At 43.9% G+C, this 24,297-nt stretch overlaps 1 protein-coding gene across 2 annotated transcripts; it reads right to left on the bottom strand.

Annotated features, from left to right (window-relative positions):
- Positions 1 to 12,059: 12,059 nt before the first annotated feature.
- ZIC3 (Zic family member 3) lies at positions 12,060 to 23,590 on the bottom strand. 2 transcript variants are annotated; one of them, XM_070603873.1, is made up of 3 exons: positions 21,939 to 23,555; positions 20,658 to 20,821; positions 12,060 to 12,647 (listed from the first exon to the last, which is right to left on the bottom strand). In XM_070603873.1, exons 1-3 carry the CDS (start codon positions 22,996 to 22,998, stop codon positions 12,498 to 12,500), a joined length of 1,374 nt encoding a protein of 457 aa, XP_070459974.1. In that variant the 5' UTR covers positions 22,999 to 23,555; the 3' UTR covers positions 12,060 to 12,497. The 2 variants fall into 2 exon arrangements, with proteins under 2 accessions (XP_070459974.1, XP_070459973.1); XM_070603872.1 differs by lacking the exon at positions 12,060 to 12,647 and adding an exon at positions 17,604 to 19,837 and having other exon boundaries at positions 21,939 to 23,590.
- Between the last annotated feature and the right edge of the window lie 707 nt (positions 23,591 to 24,297).

Genomic DNA, 24,297 nt, shown 5'->3' with positions numbered 1-24,297 from the left:
CTGCATATTCTTCGATAGTCTTAGTAAAGAAACACTTTCAAATCATATAAATTAGGTTAGTAACTTCCTGTGACATCTAGTCATTGGTAAGATGTGACACGTGAAAAAAAAAGCTGATGGTCTGAAATGCATGGCACTTTAGCGGCGGATCTAACCTTAGAAGTTTCCAAACTTTTTGTAGTAGGTGTCAAATTTTCTCAAACTACTTTCATAGAAACACTTTGGGAATTTCTAGGACATTCTCTTTTATATGGGTCTCACTCAAGGAAAACGCCTTAAAAAATTCTGCATCTATACAAAGGAGAAACAGAGAATGATTATTTGCCTAACATAAGGCTCGTCATCCCCTATAGAGTAATAGGAGATTTAATTTACTCATACCTTTTCCTCATAACTTTTCTTTTTTCTAGTTTTATTTTTTAATCCCACTTTCATAGATTCTTTTCAGATTATAAGACTAATGCTCATCACTTAAGAGTACTTGAGATTTGTATGACAGCTTGTGCTGTTCAAGCCTTGCCCCTCTCTCATCTACCCCTCATTTGGTGCTGGCAGCCCTATGAGAGAGGTGGCTAGAGCAGAATTTCCCACTTCTGTTTTGTTTCATCTTTACTATGCGTGTGTGGTTTTTTTTTACTACATCATGAACATATTCTTGTTGTAACATATCAAAATGATTCAAAGTCTAACATAGAACATTCTCTTTATCCACATCACTTTCACAACTTCTCTCCATCAAGTTAAAGTTATTCTAACAATTCAACAAAATACTCACTAAAGGGCGGTGGTAATATTTTCACCCTAGAGAATTGGATCCCAAATCTGACTGCATCAGAATCACCTGAATTTTGCTAAAAATACAGATTCCAAAACCCACCCCCCAAGACCTACTGAATCAGAATCTCTGGCAGTAAGAAGCTTTGGAAGAGCCTATTTCAGATGGCACCTCTACTCCCACCTCAAAGAGAGGACTCTGCTCTCCCTAATTCCTTCAGTCCAGGCTGTAATTTTTAACAGAACTTTACAGAATGCTTGGAGGGGTGGCAGACAACTGAGGGTTGAGACAACTGAGGGTAGAGACAACTGAGTTAGAAGCTAACTACCACTAGTTTATAATTGACAATTCACATTCAATTTCCAGCCCACCTCCTGCCAATATCCTCATAGCAGGTGCCAGCTCAAAATCCCCACAAACAGGAATCTTCAGGAATTCCCATGCCTAGGATTCCAGATCCAGCTCCCCTTAGCTCTAGCAAAAGGAGAAACTCCTCCTCTCCTGCCATCTAAGATCATTGGCCCCCTTTCCCACTCCAGAGTAGTTGACACTGAGATTTTCCATTTCCTCCTGGGGAAATCCTATTCCTCATCTCCAGATACCATGATCCAGACAGATAATCAGGAGTCCACAGTCCATTTTGCAAAGGCTGGCATGTTTAGTCTCAAATAATACCAAGTGAGGCCATCTTTCGAGCCAGCAGTAAGCCAGATCCAATCCATTGTTTGTCACAGCCTTTCCTCCAATTTAAGGTTAAGGAAAATTCAAACCTGCACACCTCTCTTGCCACAGACTAATCTCAATTCCAAGTCTATTGGGAGAAAATCCCTGGGCAAAAAGCCACACCCATCTCAGGGGTAAAAAGAAAATCAAAGCTTAATCCATCTTTAGAAAAAGGGAAATTCTCTAACTCTATTGAAGATTAGTTTGTTTAAACCCAATTTACACCACCAAACAGATTGATTAGTGTCTCACTCTGAAGGTTCCTCCTGAACAAAGGCTGAAGGCTTTTATGCCAAAAGGAGCTCACTGTGACAGACCTCCCCCAAAGCCAGGACCTGCTACCCTTGAATTGTGTCTCTTCCAGCCCCCTCAACTTTTCCTCATATCTAAAACCAATTCTGCTCAAATCCCTCTTCTTCCTGGAAGCTTTCCTCAACTATCCTGGACCACAAGGGTGTCTCCTTCAAATGAATCACAACACTTATTATCTATTCTTTTCACCTGGCAATTGCTAATACGTGATCTTTAGACTTGAGACTATTCTTGTATTGTTGCCCTGAACTTTTGGGTTCTTTTATTACTTAACTTTGGGTATAAATATCAGTCACCCCCATCCCCACCCCCATTTGATCAGGAGCTACTTAAAGAATGCCAATGAGAGCATTATTCAGGCTTCTTTAACTATCTCAGAACCAGTTCTGTATTCCCCTCCAGGACCAGCTCTATCTGTGTTTGTCACACAACAGGTAACGTTTGAGTGGTTGGCAGAAATAATCTAAAATATCCTGCTGTTCCCAAAAATGTCTATGAAGTTTATATCATTTGTTCAGTCCCTACAACAACCCCAAATGGCTGGTGCCGGCACTATCTCCATTACATCAATGAGGAAAGTGAGATTCAGAAAAGTGAGAAGATTCCCTGAGGTCACACAGTTGGGTCACACAGAAGCAATTCAGATCTGACTCCCAAAGAATGTTCTCTTAGCCATTACTTTAAACTACTTCCCAAGGAGTCTATTTTGACTGGACCATAGAATGTGTAGAAAGGTATACTGCAAAATAAGTTAAGGCTTATGTGAGAAGAGCATTATGTATCAAGCTATGAAATTTGTACTTAACTTGATAAGCAATGGGGTGCCATTGAAGGCTCTTGAGCATAGAAATGGCAGGATCAGTGTTAGGTGTTAGGAAGATTAATCTGACAGTGGGGTGTAAAATGAGAGTGGTGAGAGCCTGAAATGGGGATGACTAGTTAGTAAGGAAACACAATAGACAGTGAAACAGTAATTAGAACTTGAAGGAAGGAGTTGGATGTGCAAGAAGAGGAGACTGATTACAAAAACATTGAGAAGGAATGTCAACGAAATCCTCCTAAGTCAATTTCTGGAGCCAAAGAAGTGAAGAAAAGAGTAATCTCGCAATATTATATAAAATGAACATAGTTTTACTTGGCACTTCTTTTCTCTTGTCTCTTCTGATTCTTGTCTCCTTTCTCCCCTTGTGACTGGGCTACGGTCACCTTACATGGGACTCTTCTGTCAGGTGTTTAACTTTTTTCTAAGGAACACAAACATTTAAAAGTTAGAATTACGATTTTTCCAACTTGGAGCAGAGCCACAATATTATATCTTGAGGGCTGAAATATAGTAAAACGTGCGCAGTGTTTCTGCCTGCTTCAGACACTTCCGTTTGAATAATGCCTCTATGCCAAAGATACTGAAATTGAAGATGACAAAATGTGAATCAGGAACCTCTTTTTAAAACAGTGTGTCATAGAAAATGAGATATTTAACTTGTACTCAAGTCAGGAATTTGGACCAAACCTAGGTTTAAACAAAAAGAAAGTGAAGAGTTGCATGTATGCCTTTTTCTTAACGAGGACCTAATCACTAATTTTAAAAACATCTAAAGACCTAAATTAAACTTTTTTGAAACCTGATGCAAACACGAGTATTTTTCTCTCCTATTCATCCTCTGACCTCGCCTATCAGCCCTCCTCCAACTGGATTTTTCTAGATCTCTTTGTATTATTTTTATTTTTATAGCTCCAGAAAAGTACATCGTTAGATGCTACTCAGACAAATGTTATACTGTGACCCGCCGTGATGAAGACTCACTGTGTACCGTGTTTTACACATCAAATGCCTTTCCATGGCTTCAAATATTTTGGGATTACTAATGTTCCAATAATGCATTAAGCACATTGTGATAGTACTGAAGGAATATCACTTTATTAATACAGGGTTGACGATGTGCTCTTTCAGTGAGGGAAGGAAACACACACAGTAAAAAGCACATATGTTCTACTTCTCTGATACCAAAGAATTCAGAGGAAACCTCATCATACAAAATTAGCATAGAGCCTGGCGCCACAGTGTGCCCCTCTATTCTCCCTACGGTCTTTCCTATTTCAGCAGGAGAATGGTTAGTACCAAAAAAGTTTGCACCAAAATGGGAAGTTCTCTTATTTACTGCATTCTGAAAGCCTTACTGTACTGTGCCTCTATTTGGTGTGCATATTATAATAAAATCCATGTGTGAATGTTTATATTTTAAAGATGTTGTGCTTCAACGTGTTCTGAGTTAGGGATTTTGAAAATACTGTATAGATTCAACTCAAAGCTAACTGAAGGGCTAATCTTCCCATTGTTACACTTTAATTAGTGAGACCTGTCATTACAACTTTTTATGAAGGAAAGTATCAGGCCTTTTGTCTTACTTTTAAGCCCCATTCTGAAAACAGCAGAAAGGGAACTGAAAAGACAAAGGAAATCGCATTTTATGGAACAATAAGGAGAGTCTTTAAAAATCCAGGGAAGTTCACAAACTGCCAATGAAAACTACTTGGAGGCAGCACCACTAAGAAGGGGGCCCTTTACTGAGTATACAGTATTAGCAATCAGCTACCTCCCTAATCCTCTCTAAAATCCAAGGAACAAGAAGAACAAGGACATTTCATAACAGCAGCTGGTAAGGGTGGCCTTTCAATTGCATCTCTTAATATGTAGGAACTTAGAGATGAGTTCCAAAGCTATTAGAAAGGTCCTGGTTTGTCACACCTGTGTTCTCTTCAACGTCAGGTTGGAGTTAAATGACAAACATTTTTTGTAACTTACTGCAAATTTATTACATTCATTTCATTATTTGTTTCACTAAAAATTGTTCTGACACCTTTAGTAGAAAATTTGATATGGAAAAACACAATAATCAGTACTAAAAAGAATATAAAAAATTGGAAGATTTACAGAATTCGCCTAAAATTAGGAACCACACAACTAAAATGTTACAGGTTGAGCTACTTTTATTAGATGAGCTGAATTTAGCAAACTTGACATTCAAGTAAGTAATGCACTCAAAAAGTTCTCAGGAAATGGCAACTTAAAAAAAAAAGAGCTAAAAAAGCCAGAAGCCACAGACAAAAATAGGGCTTTCTTTCTGATTTTGTACAATTCTTTTCTGCAAACACTATTTATGTAAACATTATTGTAGTTTGTCCTCAAGATAGAAGAGGCTTGATATGAATTAACGTGCTGTTTAGAGGAGACGTGCATGTTTTGAAAGCACACGGGACAAAAATACAAACACAAAGTTGAAACTGCAGTTTTTGTTTCTTGGAGTGAAAAATACTTGGTTACCGCTAAAACAAAAATACAAAAATTTAACCAAGGGTACAGTTCCCTTTGTGGAGTGAAAAACAACTGATTACTGCTAAAATACTTTTACTTTACTTTTTCATTATTATCTACTTTGGGGCAGATTCAGTTGGTTTACTTTGCATCTGACCTGGAAACCAAAGCTTTAAACTGAGATAAGGGAGAGCTTTTCAAAGCAGAATAGGAAAAAGAGCAGGGGGATGTTCTGAAGAGAGAGAAGATGCTGCCTTACAAAGTCCCGGCTATACAAATTCTAATACGCGTGCCAGTTTATTCCCTTTCACCACTCCCCACCTTCAGTTAAAGCTAGATCCTACATCAGAAATCCAGTTCAACACACACTCCAATTCCAGAACTCTCCTCAGCCCCACCCAAACCCCAAGGGAAAAGAGGGTGATATCTAAGAAGAGGGGGTGGGCTCCCCTTTTCCTGCCTCTACCATTACTGCCCCCATTTTGTCCGGCAGCTGGGGAAGGAGAGCCAAGGTGTGCCTGTGGCATCTGTAGTTGGGTCACCGTGCACTTATAGTGTTCCATCATCTGACTACATTGTGAGTTAAAGTTCAAACAGAAGAATTAAAAAAAAAATTTCTGTGAGGTAATCCAAGGACTCTATCACTGATTCTAGAGAGAAATAAATTGTGAGTTTAAAATAACCTAAAACTTCAAAAGGAAATTTTCCATAACTCATTGTTTATTGGAACTGCCTGTTTGAAAAGGCTCAGCAGAGAGCACTCTCTGGCTTAGAAAATGCCGATGAACTAAATATCTCTACCTGCTGCATTCAAACAGGTATTTTCTCTAATATCATGGAGAAACAATCCTTTAGCACACATAACGTGAAAAGTTACCTTTAGAGTTGGCTTTTCCTTCCAACTAAAGCTGTTGTAATGTCTAATAGAAGTATAGGGAAGGTGAAGGAATTATTGTTCTTACTCATTACAGAAAAAGCAAGGGCGTTATTTTCCGATTCAGGAAGTGCTAGAATTCTTAAGACAGCACAGTATTTATAATGTTACCATTTTTAATATGTCATGATCATTGACTCAGAAAGCTGCAGAAATCTGGAGGAGGACTTTTGGGATAATGAGCAGGAAATGATCAGAAATACAAAAAGGCTTGGGTTTTGCATTTAAGTGAAATGTTAAATCAAACAAACACACGCTGAGGAATCTACCCCCTGCTTGTAGGTACCAACCTGTCCTCAGATTTACATCTACGTGTCTCTAAATGGCTGGCAGTTCTACATTAGCAAAATGAAGTAGTGAGAATTGAGACAATTGTCCACAGTGGAAAAAAAATGTCTCAGACAAAAGTCATTTTGGCGTTTATTAATTGAGCAGGCTATTTTGATATACTGAATCTTAAAAGACCACTGGTGAACGAGTAGATAAATTTGTAGTAAAGAGTTTTGGGGGCCGGCCCCATGGCCGAGTGGTTAAGTACACGTGCTCAGCTTTGGTGGCCCAGGGTTTCACAGGTTCGAATCCTGGGCGCGGACATGGCATGGCTCGTCAGGCCATGCTGAGGCAGCGTCCCACATGGCACAACCAGAAGGACCCACAACAAAGAATATGCAACTATGTACAGGGGTGCTTTGGGGAGAAAAAGGAAAAATAAAATCTTTTTTAAAAAAAAAAGAGTTTTGATTTCTGTCATTGTCTATGAAACAGTAGCTCGAAAACTTTCATATATATCAGTTTCACCTGGAACGCTTGTCCAAAAGGCATACTCCGAGGCCCTGACACTGAAAAGTTCAATTTTGTTTGTCTGAGCTGGGTTCGAGAAATTTTGATACAAGTGACTCACAAGCCACACATCAGGTGGCCCCGTGACCCTCATAGTTCTGTGGAAATATCTAAATAAGCAAAAATAAAATATCAATAAAGTTACATAGCATATTCCATGCAAACAACTTTGAGTTATTCATTCATTCATTCAACTCATTTGGTGTTGGTGGACATTGTGCCAAGCTAGGCATACAGTAGGTGCAAAACTCAATTTCTTTAACACTCAGCTATCTGTATAATTTCCCGACTCCTCATTTCATTTTTTCGATATAAACACAGTTGTCCCTGCACATTGCCAGAACATCCAGTTGATTTAATGAATCAACCAGTTTAAATATACACAATACCTTCACGATTAATATTGAATGTTTTCTGAAACAGCTGAAGTTTTGGCTTCAGTTGGATCTAGCTACCCTCTGAGTTTCAGAACGCCTAACGAAACCAAGGAGGAATGTAGCGCAAGTCTTGCCTGAGAACATACTTCAAAGCTTAAAGCAGAGAAGTTCCTGGAATGGTCCTCAGATAGTGCCCTGAATTTAACCGTTTAAGAGGGGGAAAAGCCCAGGACACAACACACACGCCTGAGGCTAATCCTCAACTTGAGGATCAATGAAGTTCCCCACTTCTTTCATTCTAGACAACACATTTAAAAATCAAACATAAATATTTGAGCCACTCAATTTACACCTAGCACAGCAACTGGAATATTTTTCTAGCACTGAAGAAATTGGTTTTATCATCTAATTTAGCTAAAGAATGTTCTCTCCTGATTCTACCAGAAACTTCAGTTTTGAACATCAGACTATTACGAACACACATTTTTAATCTAAATTAATGTCTACGTGTGTACATACAAGCCATGATCCATTTATTGAACACCACATATCCACCAAATAAGTTTCAATTGGTGCAGGTCTAATCCTCTAATATCCCGACAAAAAATGCCAGAGGCCAGACATTTAAAGAAATGAATGCAAATTGAAAACAAATGCACAATTACCTTTTCAAAATGATTTAATTTTAATTAACATATTTATATTGTATGTGGATGCTCAATATAGAACACTTAGAAGCAAATGTGGAAGATTTGATAAAATATTTATTGTGCATCAAGGTTGCATTTATCAATTACCAATTCATTTCCTGATTTCATATTTGCCCAACAGAAAACCATATTGGTTAATTTATAAATTCAAAGTTGTTTCTAGATTATTTTTCTTTTAAAATAGGGAAGTGGTTATTGTCCTGTGTTCTGATTTTAACATACTATATTCCAACTATTCACTTATTGAAAGTGATTACAGTGTTAATGGAAGCATTTGGACTTAAATTCAGTGTTCAAATAGCTGTATTATGCAATTACTCAATATGCGATTACAGGGAATCTAATGGAGCCAGATGCATGCAATCCAGACACATGCAAACGAGAGACTAAGAGTTCCTCAGTTTTATGCATAAAAGCAAATTATGCAGTTAAACAGAGCTCGCTAAAGAGTGAATTGCATCCATTTTTAACCAGTCGGACCAGGTGAATTTTCATTCCACCATTTCAGAGAGATGCCTTAAAGCTCTGAAGCTTTTCATCACTGTAAAAGTGGTGTGAAGTTTCAACTACCCATAGCAAAGACAACAAAAATAGATGTCCTTAATGTTTTTCCTAAATTAGAGCTTCTTTCCCCTCCCCCACTCAATTTCTTTCACAACAATGTCTTATCAGAAAGTCTCATGAGAAGGCTTCCTGCAGTCTCATTCACAAGATGAAACACAGTGCCTTGGACGTAAACATTATATTTCAACGTTCACCAACATAACATTCAATGGAAGAAACTTCATTTCACATCCTTGATATACCTGCAAATCAGGCTCAAAAATCATGGAAGGCTCAGAAATGATCAAGGAATAGACGCCTGATGTAGCAGATGCACAGATGCTGTGCTGGAAGAAAAGACAAATGCTGAAGTGCATAATGGTTTTGAAAAGATTTCTTTATCAAACATGTCATTTGTTTGAAAAGACCAGAGTTGTTGGCATCAGATGTGGGATATCAGCTTGTTAGCAAAGTGAAACATGATAGCTGCTAGATACTGGCGATTGATGAATCAATTGAAATCACTGATGTTGCTCAACTGAACGTCTTCATTTACTATGCCAATGGTCAGAAGTTAACGAAACATCTTCTGTTTTGGGGTATCACAACAACCAATAAGATGTCACATCTCAGTGGATACCTTGACTAGATATTGTTTGTAAATAACAGTGAAGTCTCCAAAGAAATGTTACCAGCTGGCCAATCAATTACATACTCCATTGCTGATTAGCTGCAAAAATATAATATGAGTGTAGCTTTTCCATGCGAATTCTTGCTGGGTAACATTAGAGAACCATTTTGTAAACAATTCCTATGCACTGGATTTATATCAAGACGTTAAAATGCATTTATTTATCTGTACTACAAATAGTCTGCTATTATTGACTCTAGGACATTTACAGAGGAAATTGTTGGAAATACATTTTTCTCATTTTATCAATGAAGTTTCTGAGGACTTGATTTAAAAAAAAAAAAAAACGGACTTATAGTTTCCTCTAAAGAAAGTACAACAAAAGGCACCAGGAGCAGGAACACTTCTCTAAGAATCTAAGAGGGTGTTCTCCGGAGCTCCCATCCCCCTACCTCTGCACCCACCTCCTTGTTCTATGGGAAAAGACTGTGCTGACTGACTTGATCCTTGAGACTCTAGAGTGATCTCATCTATGGGAGCATCTGGCCACGGGAGGCACTACAGCACTGCACTAGACATCAGTTTCGAAATTGGTCATTTAACATAACCTCACTGTTACTCAGTAACAAACAACCAATACTCAAAATAAGTTTAACACGGCTGACCCCCGCTTCTAATAGGGCAGGGACCGGAAGAAAGAGACAGACAAAGGTGATAAACCAGTGAAGAAAGGAATAATGAAAAGTCCCCCAGGCCTCCATACAAAAGCCATTATCATTCAGCAGTACAGCCTCTCTGGGAAGCTCCATGTCCCCAAAATCAGTGGGAAGAAAAGAAATACTTCCCACTCCGACAGTCCATCTGGGAAAAGCCTAGTGTGTTGGTGTTTTTTCGTTTTACTGCATAAATAAACGTATAACTGAGAAAAAAATACATTTCATAATGCTGTAATAGTGCATTTCTACACTTCAGTCAAGCCTCAATTTTATTAACAAAAAAATCAAGTATCCTTTTAAAACATAACAAAACCAAAAGTATGGCTGTAAAGTAATAAGACAGGTGGCTGTTGTTTGTTTTATTTTTTATCTTAAGTGAGGCCATCACCTAGGGAGTCCATAAACTTATTCTAAGGATGCTGGCATTGGTCAAAACATTTTGTGGACTCCTCTTTGGGAAGTGCTTTCAGAGCTAGCTTCCAAGCCACACAAGAAAATCAATCTCATTACTCTATAGTCACACCCTCATAATACTAACATAAATTTAGTAGGGGGAAACTGAATAATTTAAGACATCAGAACATTTAATCTTTGCGTAAAATTTGAATGCCAATTTTCACGTTGTAAAATTGTCATTTAATTTAAATACAAATCAAGCTGTTGACTAAAGTAAAAATTTTATCAAAAGTAAACCATTAAATTACTATGTTTACAGATTTTAAGGACACAACTTATTTTTATCTAAGAATAAGTGTATGCATTGGATGACGATGAACAACAGGCATTTAATAACATTTTAATTTTACGTGTTTAAATATTCATAGCTATGTTTATAAACCCACATGGCTGATCTAGTGATTATGCTTATGAAATGCAGTATTTCTTATATGCCATAAGTCATCTATTTTCTGAAAACTGCATTAATTTGCACCCCAGTACAAATCACTACATGTTTTTAGTAAAATATTCCATGATATTAAAAATAGGAAACTACCCAAAAGGAGCAAAACAATAGCTACCTGCAAGGCGGAAGGAAGGGAATTAACATTTGTTCACAGCCGACTCTGTGCCAGGCTCTTTATGGACATTTTCTTGCTTAATCCTTAGGATAACCCTAGGAGGTATTATTATCACAGCTCGTGCACAACTTTGTAGCTTACCTTTCCAAGGACTTTTTTAATAATCCCATTATAATACTCCACTGCCTGTCTGAAAGAACAGAGTTCCCGCTCTTAAAAACAAAAACAAAACATTCTACCAACAACGTTATGGGGAGATAAAAAAATGTCAAGTTTTAGGGAGCTAAGAATCAAAGAATCACAGTCTTTCTTGCCTGGCCTACACTCGATGTAAATGAACAACAAAAATCAGAGGGAGATGAGCAATTTTCCCTCTACTTAAAAATTACAGTATCATCAGTCTACTTAGCAGAAATTTTAATAAAACTGGATTTAAGGAATCAATAGCAAAACACTCTATAAGTCTTCAATTTTACAATACCTCATCATGGCATACTCATGTCAAATAAATAGAATGATGGCCACTCACATATTACGTTAGATAACAGATATTAGATGTAAAATGAGAAATCAAGTATCTGGAGTTCAAAGACTTTCTCTGAAGTGTCTTCATTTTCTCTAATACCACAGTTAATTAACAAGTCATGTTTTAATAACACCTATATTCCATGATTCTATAAGTGTTCTAATCAATGGCTGCCAAGTTGCCTGCCCCAAGAACCAATTGGGGCTTCTGAATAATATACATGTAATGTGCTAATACTGCAAGGTCCCCTCCCCAGAGGCCCTCCTCTCTCCTTTGAGGTTATCTTCAGCTTTGTCTTTCCCTCTCTTTCTCACCCAAATAGTGGTGTTTAAATTCTCTTTTTTCTCCAAACTCTTGCCTCAAGTCCTTCCTTCTAATCACCCTAATCAATCCTTGGCTCTGAATTCTTCCCCTGACCTCCCCAGCACCTGGCCCTGACTCCCTCCAGGAAAACACTGTGAGCTCAAAACGGTTGGGGTTTGTTCAGTGGGTTGTTTTTTTCCAAGTTGATTGCAAAGTGAAAGCCCAGCTATATCATGAAAAATGTGAATAGAATATAAATTGTCCCAATTCAACATGTTAATCAAGGTTATTTAGGGGCTATAGTTGCCACTGTAATAAAACAATAATCACAAAAAAATAATTTAAATGGTTTTATTTCAGTCAAACAACAATTGTAGGGATCCTGGGTATTGCTTTTTGAACACAAACATGAAATTAACAAAACAAGCATTCATTTTTCTAGTTTTAAACACTTTAGTTCTATGTGTGGAATGCAAATATTTGAAAGAGATTTCAACAAGGTCAACACAACGCATGAGACAATACACACTGGGTTATGAATCAGTGGGCCAGTCTTCACCTCCATCTTCCCATTTATAATCCTAAATTCGTGGGGTGCGGGGTGGGGGGGAGATTTTTTTGCTTTTTCATTTCACAAATGATTGCTCAACACAGAATGAAATACACCAAAAGGAGAAAATAGTCTTTTTATACCTAGGGAAGAAGCTACTACTCTTAAAATGATCACTTCAAGGTAACAGACATCCAAATTGATGTGGTTTTCTTTGAAACCTCATCAGTAAATCATTTCTTGCACAGTAGGTTCGGCATTAACCCTGCATTTAGGATAGGTAGTGTTATGGAGGGCTGGCTGCTGCATACCAACGTCAGTATCAAGTTCTTCGTCAGGAATTAGAGACTGTCCCGGATACCAAGCAGGACAACACTGGCAAAAAAACAAAAAGTGAACTGCAGATAGGTCAAAACAGGCTACATTTACTCTTAGAAAAAATTCATAAAATGTTACTGGATATGTTGTTTTAAATGCTAGCTTATAATAAAACATGATGGAATCTTTTATTCTTAACACCTTACATTCAAATAGTCTTTATGTAGGCTGGGTTTTAATAAAACACATAAGACAACATATACATCCTATTAGAGATCAAACACTATAAGCTTGCCATCTGGTGAAGGCTATTTTTACAGTTACTGTAAAGCTCACATTTCTCTCTATTCATCAGATTAGTAAACAGGTTGAACTGTCATCACGTGAAAAATATACAAAATTGTTTGCTTCGTTAGATGGTTTTCAAAGAAAGGCATTTTCTTTAGTTTTAACAGATTTTTTGAAACAGGAGTTTCTTGACTCTTATTCAAAGAAGTTTTGCTCCTGCATTAAGTCACTGTTAGTCCAAGTGTTCTGTAACACTGCCCCCTTTAAATGCTTCCTGCAAACTTAGTGTTTTTCAAGCCGTAAAAATTTCAATAGTTATGATAGGAACCAAACCTCAGTGGAAAAAGCAGTGCCCTTTGGAGTTGTCATTCAAACAAATGTAAGAGTTCTACCAATTGATCTCTTGGCTAGTTTTGCAGAAATTCCATTCATCTAACTCCTATGAAAATCAACCAGTTTTACCATATCAAATGACCCAAAGAACACGGCAGGTCTCCAGGGGAGACAGTTCACCAGTGCATCTTTAAGCTTGATTTTAAAGTCAACTTAAGATACAAACTGGGCTCTGTAGTTCTTAAAGAGACCAACCGCTTAACCCTTGGCTAAAGCTTTTTCAAGCTAATGAACTTTTCATTTTCCACACTTATGGTTCCAAGAGATTTAACCTGGAAAAATCTCAAACCTCTGGGATCAAACTACGGCATGGAAAAATAAAGTATACAGTAAGCAGCATCTACTTCCTTTGATCTCCCAAAGATGTCAATATTCTATTCCAGTGGGGGGTGGGGGGGTGTAGTTGAGCCCGGGAAGGGAACTTCATCCAAAGGGGGAAAAAAAGATCTGTTGGGTGGCAATTTCAAAACAAGTTTCGAAACTGCAGAAGAGGCTCCAGCCCCTTTGACTTGCAGGAATCACACATAAGAAAAGGACAGAAAATACTACAGTGCATGCTTATTTTAATTGCCCAGGGGTTCCCAATGCAAAGCACGACAACTTAAACGCATATTCCAAATTCTTGTTCCAAAGCCGTCTTCTTTGTGCACTGAAAAGGAGGAAAGACAACCCCATCAATTGTTCTCTGCAGATAAAGGCACTGTTTTGCAGATTTCCCCCAGATCTGGGCCAGCTCTGCTAATGACCTGCCCACCCACCTGGGCCCTTCCCAAGGTGGCCCACGGGAACTGCCCCACACCTTCGGGAGCCCAAATGCTTGACAGTGGGCAACCCCAAGAAGGCTGCCTTTTCGTCTAGTTGTTGGCCTTTACGCAACTTGAAAGAATTCGTGCCACTTATTTTCCTAGAAGAGCCAGGGGTCAATAACTACACTTTTTTATCCCACATTTTTTTTTCTCACGAAAGACACATCTGAAGGTGAATCTGCAGCATTTTTCTGCAGAGAAAACACGAGCTCGAGGTCCCAGAGCTACTAGGGGTTCTTTCACACGCCAGCGTTAAGGCAGTTAAGCAAAAGCTGAACGAAAGTTTTCGGGATTGTGGCCTTTTCTTTTCCTTAACGCAAGACCAACAGCTGTGAGAGCACACGCAAAAGCCATTTTTCATAGGTCCACGTTTAAATGAGATATGCAGAAAACGGGGCCTGAGCAACATATAGCGTTCAAACTAGAAATAGCACATCTGTTGATAAGCCGGGACATTTTATTCGGAAATGGTGCGTATGTGTCCCCCCACCCCACGGGTCCCGCCATTGTCCTGGAAGAGAACAGTATCCACTCATTGGCATTATTTAGGGACTCGAAGGTGCTATGGAACCCGACCCGAGCGCGATAACTCAAAATGCCATCCGCCTCCCCCCCTCCATGAGGGCCCGGGGTAAACGTTTTAATTCGGGACAGGAGGGTGAGGCGGCCTCTTGCGGGTTTCATGTCCAAGTCCCCAGGGAACCCCAACACCCAGAAGGCTCGCCAACTTCCCACGCCCAGAATGCCCTGGAAGAACTTCTTCGCTTCCGTTTTTAACAATTTTGCGTTCGGCGGCCACGACCTACATTCTCCCGCGAGGCGCTCAGAGCTGAGGAATAACAAGGGAGTTTAAACCACACAACAGTTCAGCAGCCCGCAGTCTGCGCTTTGCTGCGCTCCGCGGGGGTTCGCATCCGGCCGCCATTTTCACGACTCGAGAGCCGCCCCCAAATCAACCCCCCTTTCCCACATCCCTCTCCTCCCCTCCCTCCCGGCTCAGCGGAGGCCGAGGCGCTGCAAAGCCGCTTTCAACTCTCCCCCCACCCCCTAGCAGCGGAATCCGACTCGACGGCTGCAGAGTGTGCGCCTGCGCGCGGCGCGGGCGCGGGCGTGGGGGAGTGGGGGTGGGGAGACCGGCGGGCCCCCGGCCGCGGCTTGAAAAGGCCAGAGAGAGGGGGAGCGGGGGAGGGGTTGGGGCCCAGGCCCGAGCCTCCTCTTTCCTCCCAGCGGGTCCCCCGCTCCGGCCCTGGCCCGGCTCTCACACGTGCGCGCTAAAAACCCACTTCAAAGTCTGTTCCCGGCGCGGGGGCGGCCCCCTTTGGGCCGGTCCTCGAACCCTCGCGCGGGCCGTCAACCAGGCCCGGGGCCTCGCCACCCTGTCCAGTCCCTAGCGCTGCGAAGAGACCAGAAGGCCGAGCGAGAGGACGCTCGCTCAAGAGCCCCAGTAGCCGGGAGCGGCCTTCGGGCGTGCGAGTAGCAAGCACCCTCCCGGCCCCACCCCCACCACCTTAAGAAAATGAATGGAACACAAAGTTTGCGGCCAGCGCTGCGCTGCGGCCTTCGGAGCTCACCATTGTTTGGGCTCGTATTGACCCCAGGTCCGGATTAGGCAGCGGCTGATTCCTGCTTTACAGCCCCGCCGGCCTAATGAGGCCGGGAGGCGATGGGGCGCGAAGCGTCCTCGGATCCCGGGCGACCGCCGGCTTACGGCCGCCGAGGGCCCTGTAGGTGGAGGTCAAAGGGTCAGCGGGCCGAGACCGCGAGAGAATTGACCCTAGGAAATGAGGTCCCCTCCCCCCGGCCCGAGCTTCGACCGGGACTCGCAAGAACTTGGTGTGTGGACAGGGACCGTGGGCGCGCCGACGAGGGGCTTGAGGACTGCCGAGCTGGAGCCCTGACTTCCGAAGCGCCTGGCCCCCTCCCAGGGCAAAGCCCGACTCGAGATTTGAGCCTCGAGGGTCAGTCAGCTTGAGAGAAAACTAGCCTAGCGGAAAGGCGGAGAACCCACTCTTCAGGGGATGGGCACACCGCTGGCGATTCTTACAGAAACAAGTGCCTTTAGACTTTTTTCGTTTGTTTTGGGGGTTTTAAAGGGGGAGAAGAGGGAGCCAGGGGCGAAGAAGCAAGGAGACAGCAGGCGACGAGAAGGGGGGAGGGGCAAGGAAGTCCTGAACACAACTTTCCTGCAAGGCTTTGTGAGCGGAGGCGGTCAGTAGCTAAAACCGACTGCCCTGCTTAGCCTGGACCCTGATCTTTAACCTTCCAAACTGGAGGAAGGCTAGACTTCTGTCTGCGTGGAAATAGACACCTCCCACTTCCCCACCCAACAGTGAAAATCTTAAACTAAACCATCCATTTTGGAAAAGATAATGGACTTTTAACAAAGGTCTTACCAGGTGCGAGAAGGAAAATAACAGGTAGATCACTAAGAGTTCAGCTGACATTCGTAGTTCCCAGCAGATCCACCTTTAGGGTTACAAGGTTTTTTGTTGGGGGGGGGCGGGGGCAGGTGCTTATTCTTTAAGGTATTTACTGAAAATTCAAGACTGAATGTGTACTTCCAGAGTCAGATTATAGGAAGAAAATCTGTGAAAAGTCTTCCACTAAAATAAATTTTTCTTTGCAACAAATGATAAGGGCAGAGGACATAGATTATTTGAGAAATATGATGCTACACCCAAATTAGAGGAAATCATGTAGAGGGCAAAGCTTTTACATTATCTTAATATGGGTAATCGTCATTGTTAATTGGCATCTTCCCCTCTTAGGACACAATGCTTTACTGTAAAATTTTATGGTAGAATAATTTCAAGCCTACTAAGGAAAGGCCAAACTCTTCTTTACATCTCCTAAGGAGATATTTAATATATTTAATGCCAGGGGGAGGGGGGGAGAGGGGGGAGAAGCAAGTTTCCGAGAGAACCTTGCAACCAACCCATCACTCTACTCCCATTTAAGGTTAGGTTAAGTTGGGGGTAGAGAGAATTCATGGAGTAAACAGTAAGCTGTGGAAGTTCAATGCATATTTCAGAAGAAAGACACTACTTAAACTTCAGTTGGAACACATTCAGAGACAATCTTATGAATATACACTTTCTGAAAGCTTGCTGAGCATTTAAAATGGTCTCTGGTTTGAAGTGAAGGAAAATTCCAGAAATAGGAATTTGGTCCAGCACCCTCAATGTCAAGGTCAAGATTGGAATGTCTGGGGTAGGAGTGGTAGACTGACCAGGTTACCTGCTCTTCACTTGTGAAGTCACCCCTTGCCTTGTCTATTGATGGAGGAAAGTGCAAAAAAAAAACCATTCTACACAAACAAAAATTGCATCCAAAGCAATTTGCAATTAGAAACTGTCAAGAATTAATTGTCTGTGGACAAAGATCAGTGGATAACTTAAAATAGACTGCTTCAACTATATCCAGGGAATCAAAGTTTCTTTTAATCATCATCAGTTCTCTGAGCACTTCAATTTAAGGTTGATTTATTTGAACATGAAAAAAAAATCAGGCACCAAATACAAAAATGTTATAACATAAATAAGATGTGCCAAGGCTTTATTTCTTCAAAAAGAACAATAAACAAAATTCTAGAATTCAAAATGATTATGTATAATACCAAATTGACTGCCACCAAAAAACCTAGAGCATTGCCCCTTCAAGAGAAGGAGGTACTTAAGCCTATTCATTACATTTCTAAATTCTTTACAATTCCTTATCTCCACCATTCTATTCGCTGATTTGCAAGCTGGTTACTCATGCAGAGATTGGGCTCTCAATATTAAACAGCACCCTAAATTAGTTAAAAAAATGTCTCTCAATACTCTACCCACTCCAACCCCCCAATATAGCAATCAGTTTCTTTTTCATATAACAACTGTAAAAGAACTGCTTGTCCAAATGAGTTGCTTCGCTGAAGATTAAATGGATTGTTAATATTTTATCACAAAGCAAACAACCATTTTTCGTTGTTATTGATTTTAATGGAAACAATGCTCTTAACATCTTTGCCTACAAACCATGAACTTTAAAAATACATATTTTGCAAGTTTTTCTTTCCATAATATCATTTCAGAACCGCTGCAGTTATTACACCACTATAAAAAAATGTTATGAATAATTGTGATAATTATGAATTGAACTATATACAGCAAAACAAATCAGCCTTTGCCTTCCAAAACTGTAAATGGACTATGGTTTCTTTAAGAAGCACTTTAACCATAAGTAAGCACGGCTTAACTGGCCTTACTCATCACCACTGTTTCAGACATAGGCTTACTTTTGAAAATATATAGATAGCTAGATAGATTTGATAGGCAGATTAGATAAGTCATAGATACAAACATATATAGGTATATGGGTGATCTCTTGATAGAATGGAGACATGCATCCTGCCGCAGTGTTCATTTTTATGTAAGGTAATAAAAAACTAAGGGACATAAAACTCATTAGGTTACCTTATGTTCATATATGTAGGGCAGGGATGATTAAATCCAGCTTCTCAGTCTTTGAAGTACAAGATTGAGATGTCATGGCCACTAACTGAATTGATCAGTAATATTTGATTTGCATGCCGAAAATCCAGGACAAACACATTTAAACTCGCAGTTAAACAACCATCTGAGCTAGAGATAAAGAAAGGAGGGTCTTCCCAGATGGAAACTGACACTGTAAGGAATCTATACTGCAATAGAAAAATAATTTGACAATTAAAAAAGGGATCTGAGTTATAAATACCAACAAACAAGATTTCATTTGCTCACGTCTCCTCTTTGTTACAAAACAAGAGAAAGGAGTCAGTGGTTCAAAAATTGTAAATTGTGTTCTTTCAAAACAATAAAATTTAATGCTAAAGCAGTTATAATCAAAAGCTGTACAGAATTTGTTAGAAAACATTTATCCATAAATATTGTTCAGTTCCCGGCACTTGTAGCAATAATTAAATTACAAACGATAAATATGGCATCAATGGATATGTATTTACAAAAAAAAAAGTTATTACAAAAGGCAACTGTATACTAAACGTCACAATCTGTGTAGAGTAACATCACATCCTCAGCCTGAAAAAATACTGAACAACAGTTTCGACCCCATTAGACAAAAATACATTCACAAGTGTAATGCTTTGAGGAAAAGTTCAAGACATAACAGGACTTTGGCACGGTTTAAGACTGTGAGAGTTTAGACAATCACCACTAAGGTGAAGAATTTCCATCAGTTTAACATCACCACCACCAACAAGCCTTCTATAACTTCCTCAAGAAACAGGACAAGTGTTAAAATGAACTGAAGGAGTTTAGGGATGGGGTGTGCACAGAGCAAGAGAAAGGGGAGGAAAAAGCAGTGAAAAGATTTTTTTAAATCCTTCAAATGCCAAAACATATTTTCTAATCCTGAGAAAAGGGCATGGCTACTTTTGGATCTTGCCCCAAAACCTTCCTGGACAATTGCAATTAACAAGATGTAGCCCTATATGTGGCCTCTTGCCTTAAAACTCCATTTCCATCTGATTGGTCTCAGTTTTCTTTTTAAAATGCATTTGGTCCATTCTATGGTTAACAGGGTTTGTGTTTGTGTTTGTCCTCAGACGTACCATTCGTTAAAATTGGGAGGAAGTCCAGGGTTGTGGCTGGTGCTAGTTTGAACTGCAGAAAGGGTTTTAGTGGTATCTTTACTGTTTGCAGAAGCTATAGCGGGTGGAGTGGAAGATTCATAGCCTGAACTGGCAGCAGGGGAGGAATCTGACCCTTGAGATTCATGAACCTAAAATTAACATGTATATATTATAATGAATATAATTCCAACTGGCATTGTGCAAGCAAAAACAAGAGCAGAATTCGAGCACTGTAAGAGCAAGACCGCCCAGTGACCCACTTAAAAGAGAAATGCTGCTGATTTTTGATTTTTTGTTTTTAATTTCCATATTACCGATGTCTAGAAAACCTGGAGATGTTCTCCAACAAAACAGTTTCAGTCCTAAGATTGGCATTATGGAAAAGAAATAAAGCACTCTGTTTTATTCATGCCCCTTCAAAAATGCTGTCTCCGCGGATGGAGTGGGATAAGCACTTAGTCTTTGGGGCTCTATAAAAGATTCACTCCAGGCCCAGGTTTCACCAAGCCGACTTCGGCTTGGGAAAGCAGGTAGAGAAGGTTGACACAGGCGCCCTGGGCGCTGCGAGGTCTCAGACAAATACGTGGGAATCAGACCGCGCTCCTCGGCCCTATTGTTTTATCCGAAGCCGAAGAGCGAATGAAGCACCCACCCCCGGGTTCGGCGCGGGCACTCCTGGTTTCCACCGCGGGCTGAACCGGGAAGAGGCGGCCACTGCAACCTCAAGCCCTGGCGAGCTCGGTTAGAGCTTCCCAGTAAACAGTGACTGTTCCCTCCGCTCCCTCCTCCTCCCCACTGTGCTCTCCCCCGCCCCCCTCCGGGTCCCCAAAATGGGTTCAAGGTGCACCGCTGGAGCAACTCGATTTAACGTGGAGGATACAGGGTTGGCAGCGCGGGGGCTTCCGTTCCGCTGCCCGGTGTCGGGCCGAGTGTTTATAAACCGCCGACCGCTAATAAAGAGGTAATTACCTTCATGTGCTTGCGCAGGGAGCTCGGGTGCGTGTAGGACTTGTCGCACACTTTGCAGATATAGGGCTTGTCCGAGGTGTGCACATGCATGTGCTTCTTGCGGTCGCTGCTGTTGGCAAAGCGTCTGTCACAGCCTTCAAATTCACATTTGAAAGGTTTCTCACCTGCAAGAGGCAAAAATGCAAAGGGGGGAAAATACGGTCAGGGCCAGGAGTTTCCTAGGGCCGAGCAGCGGGAGACTGAGCGCCCGGCGGTCTTCCCGGAAAGGGAGCGCCGACTGGGGGCGGCTGTGGCATCTCTTTTCCCTAGAGAAAAATGGAGAGCGCCGGTTGAGCCTGCTGGGTTGGGGAGTGGTGGTCGGGGGCGGGGGTGGAGCAGGGCTGGCCCAGAACCTGCCCGTCCCTTTGTTCTCCCGCAGGATGGGAAAGCCCCTGGCTCCTCCAAAGTTTCCCCTAAGTTGTGGTTCCACCCCAGCCGGCCCAGGGCTCCCAATGCGCGACCACGTTCTACCGCTACCTCGGCGATGTAACCAAGCCGGGGCGGGACAATGGACCGGAGACGGGACAATCTCATTCAGTTCCTTCTTTGTACCTTTTAATTTGCCTCTTTCAAATGCAGCGGTTTTGCTAAACCCAGTATTAAAAAGCTTGAGTAGTCGTACTTAACTTTCGAAAAGAGAAAACTGTATACATCTAGGGGCTCCAGACAGTTTTACACGATGTTCTGAACAAGCCACGAAACTGTGGTGCCTTTTCTACTTTAGCTTTCCTCTCGGAGGACTGAATTGAACCTGGAACTCCAAATAAAAATAGTTTGACAAAAGTATCAGTCATTTAATTAGGAGTTGTGCCAATCAAGGGTAAAAAAGAGCGGAAGTAACCGAAAGTTAGTTTTCATTAGCATCTCTATGGTTGCCTCCCCCGAATGTGTGCCGAGAGCTAAGTCGCTTGTAAGCAATATGCTCTCAACACATTCGGAGTCCCTTCATAGTAACCCAGAAAGAGACAAAAAGAGGCGGCGCCAGTTTGTTCCTGGGCGCGAGAAGGTTCCAATTAGTTCCTGAGACCGCAGAGCTGTCCGCCCGGGAAGTTAGAAGTGAGCAAAAGCGCTGCGGGGCGGGGAAGGCGCGAGGCGGAGGGACACTGACAGCGCTTCTTTTCCGAACGGCCCGGGCGGGGCGCCGCCCCTCTCTCTGGCCGCCACCCCTCTCCCTCGCGCTGAAAGTCGACTTCGTGGAGCGGTGCCGCGGTGAATCCCGCGCCCGCCTGCCTTTCCCCTTACCTGTGTGGGTCCTTTTGTGGATCTTGAGATTCTCGGAGCGGGCAAAGATCTTCCCGCAGCCCGGGAAGGGGCATGGGAAGGGCTTCTCGCCCGTGTGCACTCGAATGTGGTTGACCAGTTTGTACTTCGCCTTGAAGGACTTGCCCTCGCGGGGGCACTCCTCCCAGTAGCAGACATGGTTGTTCTGCTCCGGGCCCCCAACATGCTCCATGGTGACATGTGTCACCAGCTCGTGCATGGTGCTGAAGGTCCGGTCGCAGCTCTTCTTGGGCCGGCTCAGCTGAGCCTCATCGATCCACTTGCACGACAGCTCCTGCTTTATGGGCTGCCGCATATAACGGAAGAAGGCGCCAGGCCCGTGGTGGGCCGCCACGTTCACGCCCATGTTCATGTTCATGGGGCTGTAGTTAGGGAACTGCGCGCCGGCCGTGTAGGGGTCCGTGCGCGGGCTGGCCACCGGGCGGTACGGATCGGCACGGCCGAACAGCTCCCCGCGCAGCCCCAGGTGGACCTGGTTGTTGTCCACGTGCCCTGTGGGTGACGGGTGCCCGGCGCCCTGCTCATGCAGCCCGGGGAAGAGCAGGTAGCCTGGGGGCTCGGGAATGCCAGCTGGAGCGTGCAGGCTGCTCGCCGAGCCGGCGAAGAGCCCGTGCTGCCCGCCACTCGAGGCCGCCTCGCCGAGCCCGGAGCCGCGCTGGCGGAACAGAAAGTCGCGCGTGGAGTTGAAGGCGGCGGAGGCGGCACCGCCGTAGCTGGGCACCTGGCCCGCATGGTGATGGTGGTGATGGTGATGGTGATGATGACCCAGGGCGTTGGCGTAACCCGAACCCTGCGGCGTGAACGCCGAGCTCTGGCCCGAAGACAGATCGTGAGCCGCAGCGGGGCTCAGCTTGAAGGCAGCGGCAGCGGCGGCGGCGGCGGCGGCGTGGGGCGAGTCCCCGAAGGGATTCAGCCCCATGCCCGCCGGTTCGCGGTTGGGCATCTCGTGGTGGCGTGGCGCGCCGAAGCTGCCCACTCCCAGCCCGGGGAACTGCGGGCCTCCGTCCAGGAGCATCGTCATGGGTGGGGCGTTCTGAGTACAGGCGATCCGGCTGAAATGAGCGAGGGTGCGGGCGAAGGAGGAGATCTCCGAAGTGCCGTAGTCGGAGAGGGGTGGCGGCGGTTGGACACTGCCGGGAGACCCCCAAGGCTGTACCAGGGGCTGCAACTTTCCGTCGCTGCGAGAGTCTCCTGCAGAGGGATAGGAGGGAGGAGGGGAAGTAGAAGGAACACGAGGGGGGAGGAGGGGGGAAGAAGGAGGGGGGAGAAGGGAGGAGAAAAGACTCTGGGACTAGATCTGGTTTAACAAACTAACAGGCGCGCACAAAGAAAAATAAGCAAAATAATAAGTGGAGGGCGGAGTTTGCCAATCCTGTCCCGGGCACCCCTCCTCTCTCCGAGAGCGCAGAACCGCGGGGCCAGGAAGCTCCCTCAGCACCGGCCTCCCGGCTAAGCTGTGCTTAGCAGCAGAGCCAGCTTGCAGCCAGCGGGCAGGCAGCGGACAGGAGGCAGGCTCGGTCCTCGCCGCTCGCCGCGCGAGTCCCAGCCTCTTCGCCTCCAGAGTAATGTCCTTGGACTGATAAAGTCAATCACTCACTCCTCTCACATAAACCGAGCGGGAGGCCGCGGAGCGCGCGCCAATGGGGAGCCGGCTGGCCCGCGGTCACCTGACCCCCGGCCCTGCAGCCCATTGGCCGCCGCCACACTGATTGGCAGCGCGGAGTGGGGAACATGGCAGCCGCGGCCGAGCGGCCGCCGCTGATTGGGCCGTGGCCGGGCGCCTGGCAGGTGAGGCGGCGGCGGCCCGGCGCCCGCGAGTGGGCTCCCCCGGGCTTGCGCTGCTGTGGGGAACCGGAGCCAGGCTGGAGCCGGTGACCGGCGGGGCAGAGCTGGGCCTCTCCCCGGTTTCCCTCTGGCCCCAAGCGGGCAAGCACTCCTCGTGCGCGCTTTACCCGCTTTGGCCAAATGAACTCTGCCCGGCGAGGATCGTTCCCACCGTCGGCGCGGCGCTGGACATCCAGTCCGGCTTGGGCCCCTACCGCCTCACCACCCCGAGAATGTGTCCCCTCTGCGGCCGCAGGGCGCCGATCCGGGTGCGAGTGCAGCAGTTCCACGCTCTTGGCCCATTAGCCGCATCCTCCCTACACGCCACCGTGGGCCCTAATTGCCCCAAGACCCCGGACCCAGGCCGGCCAGCTTGCTGTCTGTGCCCGGTGCTGCTGCTGGCCGGCCGAGACCCAAACAAGGAGAAGGAATTACAATTAGAGCCGATCTCCCTTACTTCGGTCTGAGCCAAGCCTTGACTCTCTAGTTTGTGAGT

Source organism: Equus przewalskii, chromosome X (assembly GCF_037783145.1).
Source record: "Equus przewalskii isolate Varuska chromosome X, EquPr2, whole genome shotgun sequence".
In the NCBI taxonomy this organism is placed as follows: domain Eukaryota; kingdom Metazoa; phylum Chordata; class Mammalia; order Perissodactyla; family Equidae; genus Equus; species Equus przewalskii.
This window is presented reverse-complemented; position numbering and strand designations above follow the sequence as displayed.

Coding starts and splice junctions, on each gene's coding strand:
- ZIC3 (XM_070603872.1), bottom strand. CDS start 22,998: ATGACGATGCTCCTGGACGGAGGCCCGCAGTTCCCCGGGCTGGGAGTG. Junction 20,822..21,938: donor CCACAAAAGGACCCACACAG/GTAAGGGGAAAG, acceptor TGCCTCTTGCAG/GTGAGAAACCTTTCAAATGT. Junction 19,838..20,657: donor CCCTGCGCAAGCACATGAAG/GTAATTACCTCT, acceptor TGTTAATTTTAG/GTTCATGAATCTCAAGGGTC.